General features: G+C 41.8%; 1 protein-coding gene across 1 annotated transcript in view; it reads right to left on the reverse strand.

Annotated features, from left to right (window-relative positions):
- LOC139237910 (complement C3-like) overlaps positions 1-18,635 on the reverse strand; it is a 136,016-nt gene that overhangs the window by 100,260 nt on the left and 17,121 nt on the right. Inside the window, exons 6-11 of the mRNA XM_070867203.1 lie at positions 15,778-15,860; positions 12,311-12,398; positions 12,134-12,233; positions 6,289-6,409; positions 5,463-5,578; positions 5,200-5,346 (exon numbers count right to left, since the gene is read on the reverse strand). Coding sequence (XP_070723304.1) covers positions 5,200-5,346; positions 5,463-5,578; positions 6,289-6,409; positions 12,134-12,233; positions 12,311-12,398; positions 15,778-15,860 — 655 coding nt within the window. The remainder of the gene's footprint in view (positions 1-5,199; positions 5,347-5,462; positions 5,579-6,288; positions 6,410-12,133; positions 12,234-12,310; positions 12,399-15,777; positions 15,861-18,635) is intronic.

The following is an 18,635-nucleotide window of genomic DNA, read 5'->3' on the forward strand; positions in this document are numbered from 1 at the left end:
TTGTTTGAAAATGCTGAAGCAGGACATTTTACAACGTTAAAGGCACTATATGAAAGCAAGATGTGTTGTTAGCTATCTGAATCAGAGAAAGAAAGATCTTGCATTTATATAATGCCTTTCACGACTTCAGAACATCCCTGCTGCTTTACAGCCGATGAAGCACTTTTTGAAGTGTAGTCATTGTTGTGAAACTAACTGAGATTGATGTTCATTACCATTTCCAGTTTGTAGCCACGCGACATGCAGAAAGAGCACCCTTTGAGGAAATCAGGTGCTGTAGCAGCTTAAAGGGGCAGTGCACTTTTCGGACAAGGTGCATGCCTCGGAAGTAATCAATGAAGTGATAGGGAGTCATAGTTTATGGACAAGGGAAATGTATATCTTGGTGAGGCAAGTTAGGAAAAAGTGGAACATGTAATCTCCCCTTAGATAGGTATTGTAACTCACAGATCATTCGAGGACAGGCTCAGCAAGAGGTTGCTAACATATCAAAGCCAGCAGCAGAACCGGCTACAGTGTGAAAGAAGTTCAATAATCTCACGAGATGAGCCAAGGTAGCAAACTCTCATTGCTTCCATTCTAAAGGGCACCCCCCACCCCTCCCCACTACCAAATTGTTTAAGCTCCACATGGTTGCCCATTAGACAGAAAAGAAGACTCTTTTGCACCTCTTTTTTGCCACACACACTAAAAAGCTGCTCTCTGGGATAACTCTTTTCAGCTACTGCAAAGTATTGATGCATTTTGGGGGGAAAGTAGACAGGTTAAATGAGTGTGCAACAGATGCAGTATAATGTGGAGAAGTTATCCACTTTGATAGGAAAAATAGAAAAGCAGAATATTTTTTAATTGGTGAGATATTGGAAAATGTCAGCGAGACCTGGATATCCTTGTACACGAATCACTGAAAGTTAACATGCAGTTACAGCAAGCAATTAGGAAAGCAAATGGTTATGTTAGCCTTTGTTATAAAAGGATAGGAGAACGAGAAAAAAGAACTTACTGCAATTATATAGGGCCTTGGTGAGACCACATCTGGAATAGTGTGTGTAGCTCTGGTCTCCTTACCTAAGGAAGGATAAACTTGCCATAGAGGGAGTGCAACAAAGATTTACTAGACTGATTCCTGGGATGGGGGGATTGTCCTATGAGGAGAGATTGAGTAGACGAGGCCTATAGTCCCTCGAGTTGAGGAGAATGAGATGTGATCTCATTGAAACATCTAAAATTAAGGGGCTTGACAGGATAGATGCCGAGAGGATGTTTCCCCCTGGCTGGAGTGTCTGGAAGTAGGGGGGTCACAGTTTCAGAATAAAGGGTCGGCCATTTAGGACTGAGATGAGGAGAAATTGCTTTACTCAAAGGGTTGTGCATCTTTGAAATTCTCTCCCCCACAAGGCTGTAGATGCTCAGTTGTTGAGTATGTTCAAGACAAAGATCGATAGATTTATGGGTATTAAGGGACTCAAGGGATTATGGGGATCGGGCAGGAAAGTTAAGGTGAGGTCGAAGATCAGCCATGATCTTATTGAATGGCAGAATAGGCTCGAAGGGCTAAATGGCCGACTCCTGCTACTATTTCTTATGTTCTTATTCCTGGCACCATTTACACTATGATCAGTAGGCTAATTCAATGGCAAAAGGCTTAAAGTCTTTTTCCCAACATCAGTAATTTACCTGCTTCTACTCTACTTGCAGGAGAAGACTGTCCATAACAAGGAGAGTAGCTGCTCAGGGAAAACCCCTTCCAACGCGAACATAATGGAAGCAGGAGATGGGGGAGTTGGATACCACCTCTAGATGGGGATATGTCACAAATTTTCCAGCTCTGGGCTGGTGACTTTCAGGAAAAGAATGAGCGATTTGATTTCTGACTCAATCAAATTGCCTTTGATTTGTTCCTGGTTTAGGCATTTGGATATTAGGTTGGTAATTTAACAGATTAAATCACCAATGTATGACACTTTCAAATGTGATGCCATTGAAGGGCGTGACACAAAATACATAAGAACATACAAAATAGGAGCAAGAGTAGGCCATTTAGCCTCTTGAGCCTACTCCGCCATTCAATAAGATCATGGCTGATCTGATCATGGTCTCAGTTCCACTTCCCTGCCCGTTCCCTATAACCCTTTACTCCCTTATTGCTCAAAAATCTGTCTATCTCTGCCTTAAATATATTCAATGACTCAGCCTCCACAGCTCTCTGGGGCAGAGAATTCCGCAGATTTACAACCCTCAGAGAAGAAATTCCTCCTCATCTCAGTTTTAAATGGGCAGCCCCTTATTCTAAAACTATTCCCCCTAGTTCTAGATTCCCCCATGAGTGGCAACATCTTCTAAAGTCGACCTTGTCGCGCCCTCTCATTATCTTATATGTCTCAATAAGATCACCTCTCATTCTTCTGAACTCCAATGAGTACAGGCCCAACCTGCTCAACCTTTCTTCTCAGGAATCAACCGAATGAACCTTCTCTGAACTGCGTCCAATGCAAGCATATCCCTCCTTAAAGAAGGAGACCAAAACTGTACACAGTAATCCAGCTGTGGTCTCACCAACTGTACTGTACTCTACAGTTGTAGCAGGACCTCTCTGCTTTTATACTCTATCCCCCTTGCATTAAAGGTCAACATTCCATTCGTCTTCCTGATTACTTGCTGTACCTGCATACTAACCTTTTGTGTTTCATGCACAAGGACCTGCAGGTCCCTCTGTACTGCAGCATTTTGTAATTTTTCTCCATTTAAATTATAATTTGCTTTTTTATTTTTTCTGCCAAAGTGGATAACATCACACTTTCCCACATTATACTCCATCTGCCACATTTTTGCCCACTCACTTAGCCTTTCTATATCCCTTTGCAGATTTTTTGTGTCCTCTTCACAATTTGCTTTCCCACCCATCTTTGTAACATCAGCAAACTTGGCTACATCCCTTCATCTAAATCATTAATATAGATTGTAAATAGTTGAGGCCCCAGCACCGATCCCTACGGCACCTCACTAGTTACTGTTTATCAACCGGATAATGACCCATTTATCTTGATTTTTTTGTTTTCTGTTAGTTAGCCAATCCTCTATCCATGCTAATATATTACCCCCAACCCCGTGAACGTTCATATTGTGCAGTAGCCTTTTATGTGGCACCTTATCAAATGCCTCCTGGAAATCCAAATACATCACATCCTTATATATTCCCCCTTATCCACCCTACTCGTTACATCCTCAAAGAACTCCAGCAAATTTGTCAGACATGATTTCCCTTTCCTAAGACCATGCTGACTCTGCTTGACAAAATTATGCTTTCCAAATGACCTGCGACTGCTTCCTTAATAATGGACTCCAGCATTTTCCCAACGACAGATGTTAGGCTAACTGGTCTATAGTTTCCTGCTTTCTGTCTGCCTCCTTTTTTAAAATGGGACCTCCCCAGAATCCAAGGAATTTTACAACCAATGCATCCACTATCTCTGCAGCCACTTCTTTTAACACCCTAGGATGCAAGCTATCAGGTCCAGGGCACTTGTCTACCTTTAGTCCCATTATTTTACAGAGTACTTTTTCTTTAGTGACAGTGATTGTTTTAAGTTCCTCCCTTCCTATAGCCCCTTGATTATCCAATATTGGGATGTTTTTAATGAAGACCGATATAAAATATTTGTTCAATGTGCTGCACCCAAGACTTTTATTTCAACATAAATTGTTCCAAATAGCAAAACTAAATGGAAAAAAATAAGTTCCATGTATAGGAAATGAATCAGGAAATGACTCAGGAACCCAAGTGCATCTGTGACATGTATTATTTTTCTATATTCAATATTGCACAATGAAATTCTGAATGCAAGTAAACTCCTTCAAAGTAAATTCATATCACAATAGTCATTTTTTCTTCAATCGCTCATGGTGAAAAAAGTTCTAAAGCTGTGAATATAGGTTATTCTCTTCGGAGCAAAGAAGATTAAGGGGAAATTTAATAGAGGCATTCAAAATTATTGTGTTTTGATAGAGTAAATAAGGAGAGATTGTTTTCAGTGGCAGAAGGGTGGGTAACCAGAGAACACAGATTTAAGGTAATTGGCAAAAGAACCAGAGGCGAGATGAAAATAACTTTTTTTACGCAGTGAGTTAGTAGTATTCGGCAGTCCCTCGTATCGAGGATGAGCCACTTCCTCACAAAATGGATAAGTTCACAGGTGTTTCAATGAGGGACCTGACATTCTAGGTCTCGAACTACATATTGAAGGGCGGAAGATGCCTGTGCGTGGATTTTTTTAACGTGGGGTGGCCGTTGCACACTAGTCACCACACGGGCTTGACAGAGCTAGGTCTTGGTCCAGTTGCAAGGGTTAACCAAAACAACTGGAGACCAAGTCTAAGATGCATTACTAATATTCGCAAAGGATACTTGCTTAAAATTAAGATCAGCTCAGCTGGAAATCTTTGAATCAATCATTGAATTTCAGTGATCAAATTTTAAAATGACCGACAAAGAACTTAATGGTTCTTGAGTAAGGAAAATGTGGCACTCCTTTAGAAATTAACAAGAATCTCCTAGTGCAAGAATGTAGATGTATGCCACACTACTTGGAACTTTTATAAGTGTGGAGTCTCATTCATTCCTATTTTAATTATCGTTGAAACTATTTAAAAAATCAAATCAAAAATAAATTACTTTTATCTTTCTGTCTCTTATATTTCTCTCTTAACCGCAGCATTCTTTCCTTCTCTTTATTTTGCTTTATGTACATGATTTTATACTGAATTCAATATTCTAACATACATGGGATTGGGTGTCTGCTGCTGTCAGCCTGAGCCAGGGGGATCACAGTGAGTTATATGATGTTGTGGAATGCACTCCCTGAAAGGGTAGTGGAACCAGATTCAATAGTAACTTTCACTGGGGAATTTGAGAAAAATTGAAGGAAATAATTTAAAGGGCTATTTGAAAGAGCAGGGAATTGGGACAAATTGGATAGCTCTTTGAAAGAGTCGGCACAGGCATGATGGACCAATTGTGACCTTTTTCCCCCTAGTTCTGATTACATATCTTTGACTTTATTGTTCAGGATTTCAATATGTTCGGTAGAATCGTTCTCATCCAGAATAAATGTATTTTCTTAGAATGGTTAACATCTCATCCAGTGGCCTCCTCTGTGCTATATCATTCCATGGCTCGATATTAAGTGCCTTATTACTCACGGTTATGTTTAGAGTATTTGCTTCACCAGCTGTATTTATCGTCATCCTGGCAAGTCCATCAGCTTGGGTATTCGTCGTGACCTCATTATCGTTGGCTGTCACAGGGATTCTACTGGCTGGCGAACCATCGGGATTCGTTACATAGACCTCAGATAATAAAGAACAAGAAAAGAATAATTATCCTATTCCTCACAAAGCAAAGGTACATGGATAAGAAATAGAAAGAAAAGTAGGAAAGAGCAAGGAAATGGAAATATTCATACCATAAGACCAAATGGCATGCCGGGCTTGAAATACTTGGATGTTTTTTTGAACTCTATGGTATATGGAGAGGTAACTATTTTTATATCTGATTTCTCTGCTTCTACGATGTCACTACCTATTCAAAGAAATAGAATTAAGGGAAAAGGCATTAGGCATTTTACAAAATTGCAAAAGTGAAGTATTTCTGCTCTGGGCATGCTAAAAATGTAACACGAGCATGGTCACTGATTTGTAGTTTTCACAGAATCACACAATAGAATCCACAACCTGTTTCAAATCACTGAAACTACTTTAAAAAAAACTATACTGAAATATTTAATGGTTTCATTGGTGTACACAAATCAGTTTCTTAGCAAATTAAATATCTTTTGATATTATAAAACTTTAAAAATGTGTCTACAAGCCAAAAAAAATGACGCAATTTGAAGAGCCTTCCCAAACCAGTGCATTCGGCAGAATTTTGACCCGAGGGTGGTGCCAATTTTGTGGGCGGGGCCTGATCTAGGCAAATTGAATCTTAAATCAGTGTAAAAGATCAAGGAAAATACAAATACAACTGGTATTGGGCATAACTTAAGTTTCAATTTCCTCAATCTTTGGCGCTGGTTCAGTAGATTCCGACCAGATTTCACCGATATTACTGGTGTAAACGAGTAGAAACCCTACCTCAATCTAAAATAAAACTATTGGGCCAGAGATACCTGGATTATATATGAACATATATAAAAAGAAATACTAAAGCAAGAACTCAAACTTTCTTACATGGCTTCATATATAGTACTAGATTGTTCTTTAACTGCTATAAGATACACGGTACTTACACACCTGTATGTGTTATAACACTGGCAGTAACATAGATTGAACACCCCACAAGTTCACTAATGTCTGGAAAGTTGATTTTTATATCTTCATGTCTTAGGGTAGCTTTCCCACGCCCACCTGTAATCTGAAGTTAAACAGTTTAGTGCAGTTTTGAAACTGATCATTTGCATTTTCAATGATACTAGCTGATCTTCTGTGGCATTGCTCATGAAAAAACATTTCAAGGAATTTTTTTTTTCTTGCAACTAACTTTCTATTTCTCTCCCATCTGTGTTTCTTTCCAATTCCCTCTCTTATTTTCTGTATATCTTCCACTCTTTCAGTGTCTCTTTCTTTTGCTTCTCTCTGTCTGACCATGTATTCTCACTTTTCCGACGGTGACCTTTTTTCTCTTTTTCTGATTACATCTTTTTTACTTTATTGTTCAGGATTTCAATACATTCGGTAGAACTGTTCTCATCTGGATTAAATACAGCTACAATGTATTTTCTTCGAGTGGCTAACATCTCAACCAGTGAACTCCTCAGGTCTGGGACTGCTATCAGCATCTTGACTCGACTGCGCTGGAAACAATGGACGGGAACTTGGCTCAGATATTCTACTTGAGGAATGCAACTTATAGTCTGGCTCATAAACTTCCAGAAGATAGGTTCATGATCTTATAATATGGCAAAATAGTCTTCTTCCTTCAACGAATTATGTGCCTGAGGTCTGACGAAGATCCTTCATGTACAAGTGACATGACCAAGGTCATGCATAAATGCGGGGCAAGAAAACGCCATTGAGTTAATGAGTACTATGTGTTAAGGCAACAAAAGGCATCTGGAGGCAAGGATGTTGTAACAGAATAACATAATTTGGGTGAGCAGGAGTTAAATTTGAAACAGGTCCTGGTTATGATTAGTCCGCAGCTCTTTTTCGCCTGCCAAAATTTTGTAGGATTTGTGGGCTGGCATATAACGCATGCACCCCAAGCGAGGAAAATAAGTCATACACATACGCTCCAATTCATTGATCTTTACCTTTTATGCTAATCACGTTATTATCGCCAGTAAAAAAGCAGCAAGTGCCCCCTTCTTCAAGGGGCACAAACCATAAATTGCAAATTATACAAATTTTAAAGAAAACTTAACAAATATATTTAAAGTTTGGTTCGGGGGAGTGAGGGGCGGGGGGGTTGCGGTGTGGGGGGCGGTGGGCGGTGATGAAGCACTCCGGTCCCTCTGGTGTCCAAGTGTGCTAGTGGACACCGCATGCTCCATCTCCAGGGACATCCTGGTGGGAACGTAGCAATAATAGGATAAGGGTATATCTAACAGTATCAAGAGACTTTGGAAAGATTTAAAATTTAAAATGTCCAATTTTGACAATGCAATGAGAGCATTAAAAAAAAAATCAATTTTTTCACAGGAGACTTGTTCCGGAAAGGTAGGAAAAGGCAGGCAGTGCCAGAATCAGGAGCGTGGCACTCAAACCGATATTCAACACTACATACTGGTTAGGGTGACGAAACCTTGAAGGAGTGCAGTCCCAAGCCTGGCACCGTGAGGCAAAGGACTTCATGGTGCCTGGGGGGTGGGGGGAGAAGAGGACGGTACAGCAAAGTGTAGAAACGTCTTAGTAATTAGGCATTCGATACTCAGGGGCAAAGACAGGTAGTTCTGCGACCGGCGACATGAGACCGGTATGGTATGTTACCTCCCTTCTGCCAGAGTCAGGGATATCACGGAGATGGTGCAGAACATTCTGCGGGGTGAAGGGGAAGAGCAAGAAGTCATGGTCCATGGTCCAACAACATAGGGAGGACGAAGGATGAGGTCCTGCAGCGAGAGGTTACGGAGCTAGGGAAAAAGTAAAAAAGCAGGACTTCAAAAGGAAGCCATGTGCCAGTGATTGCAGAAATAAGAGGATATGGCAGGTTAATGTATAGCTAGAGACATCGTGCAGAAGAGGGATTCAGGTTCCTGGGACAGTGCTATGATAGGAGGCACCTGTTCAAGATGGACGGGTTGCACCTGAACAGAACTGGGGCCAATATCCTTGCGAGGAGGTTAGCTAGTGCTGTGGGGGTGGGTTTAAACTAATTTGGAAAGGGGTTGGACACCAAGATGTTGTATTTAAAAGTAGAAACAAGGTGCATAGAGGACTGGGAGAGACAGTTAAGAGTTGGAAATAATAAACAATTAGATAGGATCATAGAAAATACAAAGAGGTCTAAGTTAGGTTTAATAACAGGAATAACTGGAAAACTGCGACTGTAACGCCCCTAGTTAAAAAAGGAGGCAGACAAAAAGCAGGAAACTATAGACCAGTTAGACTAACATCTGTGGTTGGGAAGATGTTGGAGCCCATTATTAAAGAAGCAGTAGCAGAACATTTGTAAAAGCAAAATTTGGTCAGGCAGAGTCAGCGTGGATTTATGAAAGAGAAGTCATGTTTGACAAATTTGCTAGAATTCTCTGAGGGTGTAAAGAACAGGGTGGATAAAGGGGAACCAGTGGATGTGGTGTATTTGGACTTCCAGAAGGCATTTGACAAGGTGCCACATAAAAGGTTACTGCATAAGATAAAAGATCACGGGGTTCGGGGTAATATATTAGCATGGATAGAGGATTGGCTAATGAACAGAAAACAGAAAGTCGGGATAAATGGTTCATTCTCGGGTTGGCAATCAGTAACCAGTGGGGTGCCACAGGAATCAGTGCTGGGACCCCAACTATTTACAATCTATATTAACGACTTGGAGGAAAGGACTGAGTGTAAAGTAGCTAAGTTTGCCGATGATACAAAGATGGGAGGAAAAGCAATGTGTGAGGAGGACACACAACATCTGCAAAAGGACATAGACAGGCTAAGTGAGTGGGCAAAAATTTGGCAGATGGATTATAATGTTGGAAAGTGTGAGGTCATGCACTTTGGCAGAAAAAAATCAAAGAGTAAGTTATTATTTAAATGGAGAAAGATTGCAAAGTGCTGCAGTACAGCGGGACCTGGATACTGATGCATGAAACACAAAAGGTTAATATGCAGGTACAGCAAGTGATCAGGAAGGCCAATGGAATCTTGGCCTTTACTGCAAAGGGGATGGAGTATAAAAGCAGGGAAATCTTGCTACAGTTGTACAGGGTATTGGTGAGGCCACACCTGGAGTACTGCAGTTTTGGTTTCCATATTTACAAAAGCATATACTTGCTTTGGAGGCAGTTCAGAGAAGGTTCACAAGGTTGATTCCAGAGATGAGGTGGTTGACTTATGAGGAAAGGTTTTGTAGATTGGCCCTTTACTCATTGGAATTCAGAAGAATGAGAGGTGATCTTATCGAAATATATAAGATTATGACGGGGCTTGACAAGTTGGATGCAAAGAGGATGTTTCCGCTGATAGGGAAGACTAGAACTAGCGGACATAATCTTAAAATAAGGGGCCGCCCATTTAAAACTGAGATGAGGAGAAATTTCTTCTCTCAGAGGGTTGTGGATCTGTGGAATTCGCTGCCTCAGAGAGCTGTGGAAGCTGGGACATTGAATAAATTTAAGACAGAAATAGACAGTTTCTTAAACGATAAGGGAATAAGGTGTTATGGGGAGCGGGCAGGAAAGTGGACCTGAGTCCATGATTAGATCAGCCATGATCGTATTAAATGGCGGAGCAGGCTCGAGGGGCTTATAAGAAATAGGAGCAGGAGTAGCCCATGCAGCTCCATGAGCCTGCTCCGCCATTTAATACGATCATGGACTCAGGTCCACTTCCCTGCCCGCTCCCGATAACCCCTTATCGGTTAAGAAACTGTATATCTGTCTTAAATTTACTCAATGACCCAGCTTCCACATCTCTGAGGCAGCAAATTCCACAGATTTACAACCCTCTGAGAGAAGAAATTCCTCCTCATCTCAGTTTTAAATGGGCGGCTCCTTATTCTAAGATTATGCCCCCTAGTTCTAGTCTCCCCCATCAGTGGAATCATCCTCTCTGCATCCACCTGGTCAAGCCCCCTCACAATCTTATACGTTTCGATAAGATCACCTCTCATTCTTCTGATTTCCAATGAGTAGAGGCCCAACCTTCTCAACCTTTCCTCATAAGTCAACCCCCTCATCCCCGGAATCAACCAAGTGAACCTTCTCTGAACAGCCTCCAATGCAAGTGCATCCTACCTCAATACGGAGACTAAAACTATCTGCAGTGCTCCAGGTGTGGCCTCACAAATACCCTGTACAGTTGTAGCAGGACCTTTCTGCTTTGATACTCCATCCCCCTTGCAATAAAGGCCAACATTTCATTTGCCTTCCTGATTACTTGCAGTACATGCATACTAACTTTGTGTGTTTCATGCACAAGGATCCCTAGGTCCCTCAGTACTGCAGAACTTTGCAATTTTTCTCCATGTAAATTATAAGTTGCTTTTTTATTTTTTCTGCCAAAGTGGATAACCTCACATTTTCCCACATTTTATTCCTTCTGCCAAATTTTTGTAGTCTTGTTCACAATTTGCTTTCCCTTTGCATCATCAGCAAACTTGGCTACATTACACTCGGTCCCTTCATCCAAGTCATTAACATAGATTGTAAATAGTTGAGGCCCCAGTACCGATCCCTGCGGCACCCCACTAGTTACTGTTTGCCATGTATTTTCCCAACGACCGATGTTAGACTAACTGGTCTATAGTTCCCTGCTTTCTGTCTGCCTCCTTTTTTAAATAGGGGTGTTTCATTTGCAGTTTTCCAATCGCTGGGACCTCACATTGGTTGTCAATTACAACCAATGCATTCACTATCTCTGTAGCCACTACTGTTAAGATCTGAGGATGCAAGCCATCAGGTCCAGGGGACTTGAGCGCCTTTACTCCCATTATTTTACTGAGTACTACTTCTTTAGTGATAGTGATTGTATTAAGTTCCTCCCTCCCTGTAGCCCTTTGATTATCCACTATTGGGATGTGTTTAGTGTCTTCTACCGTGAAGACCGATACAAAATATTTGTTCAAAGGCTCTGCCATTTCTCGGTTCCCAATTATTAATTTCCCAGTCTCATCCTCCAAGGGACCAACATTTACTTAGCCACTCTTCTCCTTTTTATATACCTGTAGAAACTCTTATTATCTGATTTTATATTTCGTGCTAGTTTACTTTCATAAACTATCTTCCCTCTCGATTATTTTTTTAGTCATTCTTTGATGGCTTTTAAAAGTTCCCCAATCATCTGGCCTCCCACTAGTTTTGGCTACTTTGTATGCCCTTGTTTTCAATTTGATACCATCCCTTATTTCCTGAAGAGTCCTTCCTGCCTGTTAGTGCCTTAAGTTGTCGGACGAGTTTATCCCCCATGGTAAGTCAAGCGCGAGGCATGCCAATATCAAGTAAGGGTCCTCCAACAAGTGCAGAATCTTATTTTGAATAAATTAATCAGTGTTTTCCATTGTTCCATCGTGCATCCTGCATGCCTGTGGAGAAGCCCAATCCAACATGGCGGGCGGTGCAATTCCACCTCGTAATGAGAGCCCTCTTCCTGCCCGCCATTATTGGACATTTATGCATCCATTTAGCACCTGAAAAATCGATGCACCGCATCAAATTTCTAGGCCCTGAATTCAAATCCCATAGTAGTTTACGGTTCAAAAAAATTAAATACCTTTGTCATACAAAATGGACAGCTATTAATAAACCAATATAAGTATCCTTCAATATTAAAACATTTTCTGATGAAGAAAGCAAACACTTTCTTGCTGATTAATTCTAAGAACTCCACTACAATTTTAACAGAATTAGAACAAACAATAAATATTTTCTACTTCCTTAACATGTCAATATTTGGGCATGTCCTGCATTTTTAATCTGAGCTTTTTACTTACAGCTACTGATTGAAGTGATGATGGAATGCTTTTCTTTTCACCATCCATTATTCCAAACAGAACAAATGCACGACCGTTTACAGGTTTTCCATAAGTGAATCTAAAATGAAAAAAAAAAGTTAAAATGCCACTGAAACAAACTCTGGAAAGCCTGTTCTCTGATAGAAGAATACCAACCTTGCAGTGATGGAAACGTCCAATTTATTGTCATCAACGTGGAAAAAATGTTGGTCTGAGTCAATGGTGACTTCAAAGCTCGGTAGCACTAACAAAAACAAGCCAAGTTAAAACATTTGAAATATTATAATTACTGCCAGTCAAATCCAGACAGGTTTACAGAACTTAAAAAAATGAACTTGCATATATATGGTATCTTATGTCCTCAGGATTTCCCAAATTGTTTTACAACCAATGGGTTACTTATTTTTTAAGTCTAGTCACAAACAATATATGATTGTTATATTGTTACATGTTGAAACAGCATGGTCCCATAAACAGCAAAGGAATGAATGGCCAGATAATGTTTTTGATGGTGTTAGCTGAGAAAGGAATGTTGGCCAGCAAACCAAGAAGATTCCTTTACAATTCTTTAACGAGTTTTATAGGGCCCAAGTTTCGGGCCGTGCCTAAAACGGCGCAGCCCCGACCTGGACGCTTGTTTTTCGCGCCACAAAGTGCGCCTAAAAAAAACTTACAGATTCTCCGGCTCCCTGCAGGTCCTCTTGAGTCGGGCGCAGCGCAGCACAAGCTGTGGGGGGTGGAGCTACATCCCTGCGCTGAAAACAGTGCCGGGACCTCTGCACATGCGCGCTACAGTGGGCGCGCATGTGCAGTAGCTCCAGGCGCCTAAAACTATGTGGGAGGGGCCCGAAGCATGCAGCCCCTAGCCCTGGCCGAATGGCCTTACTGGGACTGCGTGCATAAGGCTGCCTCCCACGCCCAGCTCCTGCTTCCTCCCGACCCGACTCCCACTTCTCCCCCCACCACCACCCCCCCCCGCCCCCGGACCGGACCCGACCTCGACCCGACTCCCGCTTCCCCCACCCCCGTACCGGACCGGACCCGACCCCCCGGACTGGACCCGACGTGCGTTTCCCACCCCCCCCCTCACCCGACCTGACCTCCCTCTCCCTCCCTCCCTCCCCCCACCTCCCCGACTCGAACCGAACCAACCTCCCTCCGCCCCCCCGACCCGATCCGCACTCCCGACCCCGACCCGCGCTCCCCCCGACCCGACCCACGCTCCTGACCCCGGTCCCCGGACCCAATCCGACCTAACGCCACCTACCTGTAAATCTGGTGCTGGGGACGGGCACTGCCCAAAGTCTTGGGCCCGGCCCGGCCGGGCCCGGCTCGTTCAGCCTCCCCGCCCCTTCTCCTTTCCCCCTGCCTTCTCCTTTCCCCCCCTTCTCCTTTTCCCCTATTCTCCTTTCCCCCCTCTTTCCTTTCCCCCTGCCTCTACTTTCCCCCCTTCTCCTTTCCTTTCCCCCCCTTCCCCTTCTCCGTCTCCTTTCCCTCCCTTTTCCCCTTCTCCTCTTCCCCCCCTTCTCCTCCTCCTCCCCTCTTCCCCTTCTCCTCCTCCCTTCCCCTTCTCCTCCTCCCCCCCTTCCCCTTCTCCTCCCCCCTTCCCTTCTCCTCCCCCACTTCCCCTTCTCCTCCTCCCCCCCTCCCCCTTCTCCCCTTCCCTCCCCCTTCTCCCCCATCCCTCCCCCTTCCCTTCCTCCCCCTCTGCCTCCCTCCCGCCCCTACCCACGCCCCCCCTCTCCCTCTACCCCCCTCCTCCCCCTCCCCTCGCTGTCAGAAACACAGACACTGACAGACAGAGAGTGAAAGACACAGACAGACAGACAGACAGACAGAGAGATAGAGACACTGACAGAGACACACTGGGGGGGGGGGGGGCGGGGCGGGCATCCCAGCACGCTGTTGGAGTGCTCCCGGTGCTACAGTCGGTAAGTAGAAAATGTTTTATTTATTGATTTAAAAAAAAAATTATTTCTTATTAATTTTTTCTGATTGATTTATTGGTTGATTTATTGATGTTTTTATCATTTATTATTGATGATGGCGCTTTATTTGTAAAACTGTTGTGTTTAACGTTTGTAAACTTCCCTTTAAACCCCTCCCCCCACTCCCTACGCCTGATTTGTAACCTACGCCTGATTTTCTAAAGTGTTTTTGCGAGCGTACAAAAATCTTCACTTACTCCATTCTAAGTTAGTTTGGAGTAAGTTTTCACTGCCGAAACTTTGAAAACAGGCGTAAGTGTCCGGACACGCCCCCTTTTGAAAAAAAAATTCTGTTCCAAAGTGAAACTGTTCTAACTGACTAGAACTGGAGCAAACTAAATGCCGAGAATTTGAATTTCTAAGATACTCCAAAAAATCATGAGCAACTGAGGCCGAAACTTGGGCCCATAGAATCTCTTACAGCAATGCAATCACACAGACCTTGGTTTAACATCATATCTGATAGATAGCACCTCTGACAATACAGCACTACCTCAGTACTGCCCTGAAGACTTTGCCTAGATTATTTGGTGGAGGTCCCACTTTACGCACAATCTGGAAACTGCATGCAAAATGCACTTGAAATTGCGCTGATTAGCTTACAGTTCAAATTTATGTTAAAATTCATATAGTAAAATCATCCCTGAACCAGGGCAATCGGGCAGCGTAATAGAACTTAATAGTTATTTTTTTCCATTAAAAAGTATCTCTTGATGTATATCAAAGGCTGAATTTTAATGGTTGGGGTGCAAAATCCAACCAGTTGAATTTAAATACAAAATGGAGATTAAAGAGGCTTTCATCCTCATTATATTTAAATAGACGACCCGCCTCCTGGCAGCCCATCCTCATCCTGCTTCCATTAAAATTGGAAGTGGAAGGGTTGAGGTCGGGATTCAGATTTTAACACTTTCACTATGCCCACGTCCCAACCCACCTGTTTTTTTTTAGGCTAAAATTCCCTCTAAGATGAGTAAATGGAATTAAGGTACAGATCAGCCACGATCTAACTGAATGGCAGAACAGGCTTGAGGCCTACTCCTGTTCCTATATTCCTAATCATGCAAAAGTCCTGTGAAGTGTTTAACCTCCATTATCCACAATAGTGGAGACTTGTTAGACAATGGAAATCTGCGCATATTGAAGAGACCCAAAATTTCACGTTACACATATGGTACAGCAATATCACAGGCACAGGAAGATAACAAACTTGATTTCTCATTGTGTTTCTCAGAGTTGATGGGGCCATCATTTGGGACACAGTGAGAGAACTATGGTTTCCTGAGTTGAGTGGGGATGTCGGTTAAACATCACAACCATGCTGCTACCTGAGACTACCTGTGAGCATCACCTTGGGGAATGGGGGCAGGAGCGATCCACTGCTAGATTAACAATAGAACCAAATATTGATGTCCAACCAAAAAACAATACATGTCAAATTAGAATAGCAGCACTAAAATATTCTGCAGTAAGTTTCACAGAAATACAACTATGAGAAACAAAGTGGATGCCCCAGATTAACAAACTGTAACCTTTCTACCAGTTTATTTAAAACTATCCCGAGAAAAGCTTTATGTTTAATTTACATTTCAATGAAACCAGTTCAGACAGAGTAGACGATTATGTTTTCCTCACCATATTCCTTGACTTCAAATTCAGTTGTGTAATTCACAAGGTTGGTTTCTTTGTAACTCGTAACAATTTTCCATACTCCAATACTAGAAAATATATTAGTTAAGTAATTTAATTTAAAACCATTGCTTTATGTATTATATAGGTCAACTCTATGAATAATTACTATTTATGAATTTACTGTTAATCAAAGGATATTTCTAGTTCTAGATAAAATGAACTGTCCTCAGGTTTTGTTTAAATCTTAAGACAATACCAAACAATAAAATGATTTAAAAAATTTAATTGAAGGCTCTTTACCTGAATGCACAAAGCATTCCTTAGAAGTTAGACTAACTAGTGGTACAAATAGAGATAAATGGGATTGATCTAATAGCTATTACTAGAGACATGATTGCAAGGTGACCAAGGATAAGGAACTAAATGTTCCAGGCTGCTTGACATTTCGAAAAGACAGGCAGAATGGAAAAGGAGAGTGAGGGGGCGGGGGGGCGGGTAGCCCTGATAATAAAGAATGGCACAAGGATAGTAGAGAGAAAGGATCTCGGCTCGGAAGATCAGGAAATAGAATCAGTATGGGTGGAGATAAGGAACAACAAGGGGCAGAAACACTGATGGGAGTAGTATATAGGCCCCCGAACAGTAGCTATACCGTTGGGACAGAATATTAATCAAGCAATAGTAGGAGCTTGTAACAAAGGTAATGCAATAATCATGGGGGACTTTAATCTTCATACAGACTGAACAAATCAAATTGCCAAAGGTTATCTGGAGGACGAGTTCATGGAATGCATTCGGGGAGTTTTCCGAGAACAATACGTCATGGAACCAACCAAGGAACAGGCTATTTTAGACCTTGTATTGTGTAATGAGACAGGGTTAATTAGCAATCACATAGTAAAGGATCCTCTGGGGCAGAGTGATTATAATGATAGAATTTCACGTTAAGTTTGAGAGTGACATGCCCAAGTCCGAAACTAGAGTCTTAAACTTAAATAAAGCCAATTACATAGGTATGAGGGGCGATTTGACTAAGGTAGATTGGAAAAATAGATCAAAAGGTATGGCGGTAGATAAGCAGTGGCTAGCATTTAAAGAAATATCTCATAATTTAACAAAAACTCCAAGGGAAAAGTGATCTATCCGTGGCTAACTAAAGAAGTTAAGGATTGCATTAGATAGAAAGAACGAGTTTATAATGTTGCAAAGAATAGAAGTAAGCCTGAGAATTGGGAGAGTTTTAGAAACCAGCAAATGATGACCAAAAAATTGATCAAAAGGGGAAAAAATAGAATGACAGAAAACTAGCAAAAAATGTTTTAAAACAGATGGTAAGAGCTGTACAAGTATGTAAAAAAGAGAGTAGCAAATGTAAAGGTTAGTCCCTTCGAGACTGAGACCAGGGAAATTATTATGGGGAATGAGGAAATGGCAGAAACGTTAAGCAATTATTTTGTCGAACACACAAAAAGCATACCAAAAATGGGGAACCAAGGATTGAATGAGGGTGAGGAACTTAATGTAATTAATATAAGTAGAGAAAAAGAACTTGAGAAACTAATGGGAATAAAAGCCGACAAATCCCCTGGACATGATGGCCTACATCCTCAGGTTCTAAAAAAGGTGGCTGCAGAGATAGTGGATGCATTGGTTTTGATCTTCCAAAATTCTCTAGATTCTAGATGGCCCCAGGGGATTGGAAGGTAGCAAATGTAACACTGCTATTCAAGGAGGGAGAGAGAAAACAGGGAACTACAAGCCAGTTAGCCTGACATCAGTTGTCGGGAAAATGCTGGAATCCATTGTTAAGGAAGTGGTATCAGGGCACTTCGACATAACATGATTAGGCAAAGACAACATGGTTTTAAAAAAGGAAAAATGTGTTTATCAAATTTATTAAGAGTTTTTTGAGGTTGTAACTTGCAGGGTAGATAAAGGGGAACCTGTGGCTGACTTATATTTGGATTTCCAAAAGGTATTCGATAAGGTGCCACATAAAAGGTTATTATACAAGATAGATTTAAAGTGCTATCAGACGACTTTTTGGATTTGGTACAACATCACTTTGAAATATATATAGCATAACGGGTATGAGTGGTGGAAATGGTGAGTCCATAATTGCATTATGCAGTACCACCCTTTGCCTGGCTTATAAATGCTTAGAACGGTTATCTTGTTCTAGTTCACACTAGAATCAGAGTGGCTACAGCTAAATCAGTCTGAGAAACACAGCATGAGGCTTCAATAAAATGTGCACGTGTGAACACATCATTCATACGGATGCAAAGAACTTTAAAAGACCTCCTCTGCTTGTTATCAATGTGTTATTCCAGGAAAACTTTTTGCCAAACTTCCATGAAATTGCAGTCTGAAACCTTTAAGATTAGTGTAAAAGTATTGCAATCCAAAATTAAGAAATGCAACCAAGGATGCACTCCGTATTTCCATTTCTGAATCAGGAGTAAGGTTGACCAATGAGTTAATCAAATTGTTTTGTACTGTAGTGTCAATTGATCAAATTATTTTGTACTGCAGGCCGCGATTTCGCCTACTAAGGCGATTTCGGTGCAGATTAGGTCTGTAGCGAGGTCCCAGCACACTGTCGGCTCCAGCCTACTCTGTTGAAGTGATCTTATGATGATTGGGCTTGTTAAGCCGGTCCAGTGAGGTTCCCGACCAATTAAAAGGAAGCGGGTCTGATGTCATCAACAATTTCCTTGAAGGGACAGTGTCCACAGTGATTTTGACAGTTATGCTGTCAGTGTTCTACAGTATTGAGGTGCTGAAAACACTGACAAACACGGCAGAGAGGTGCACGGCTCTCCCATGACTCCCTCCATATGCTTATGGAGGGAGTCACA

The sequence above is a fragment of the Pristiophorus japonicus genome, chromosome 24 (assembly GCF_044704955.1).
Source record: "Pristiophorus japonicus isolate sPriJap1 chromosome 24, sPriJap1.hap1, whole genome shotgun sequence".
Taxonomy (NCBI): domain Eukaryota; kingdom Metazoa; phylum Chordata; class Chondrichthyes; family Pristiophoridae; genus Pristiophorus; species Pristiophorus japonicus.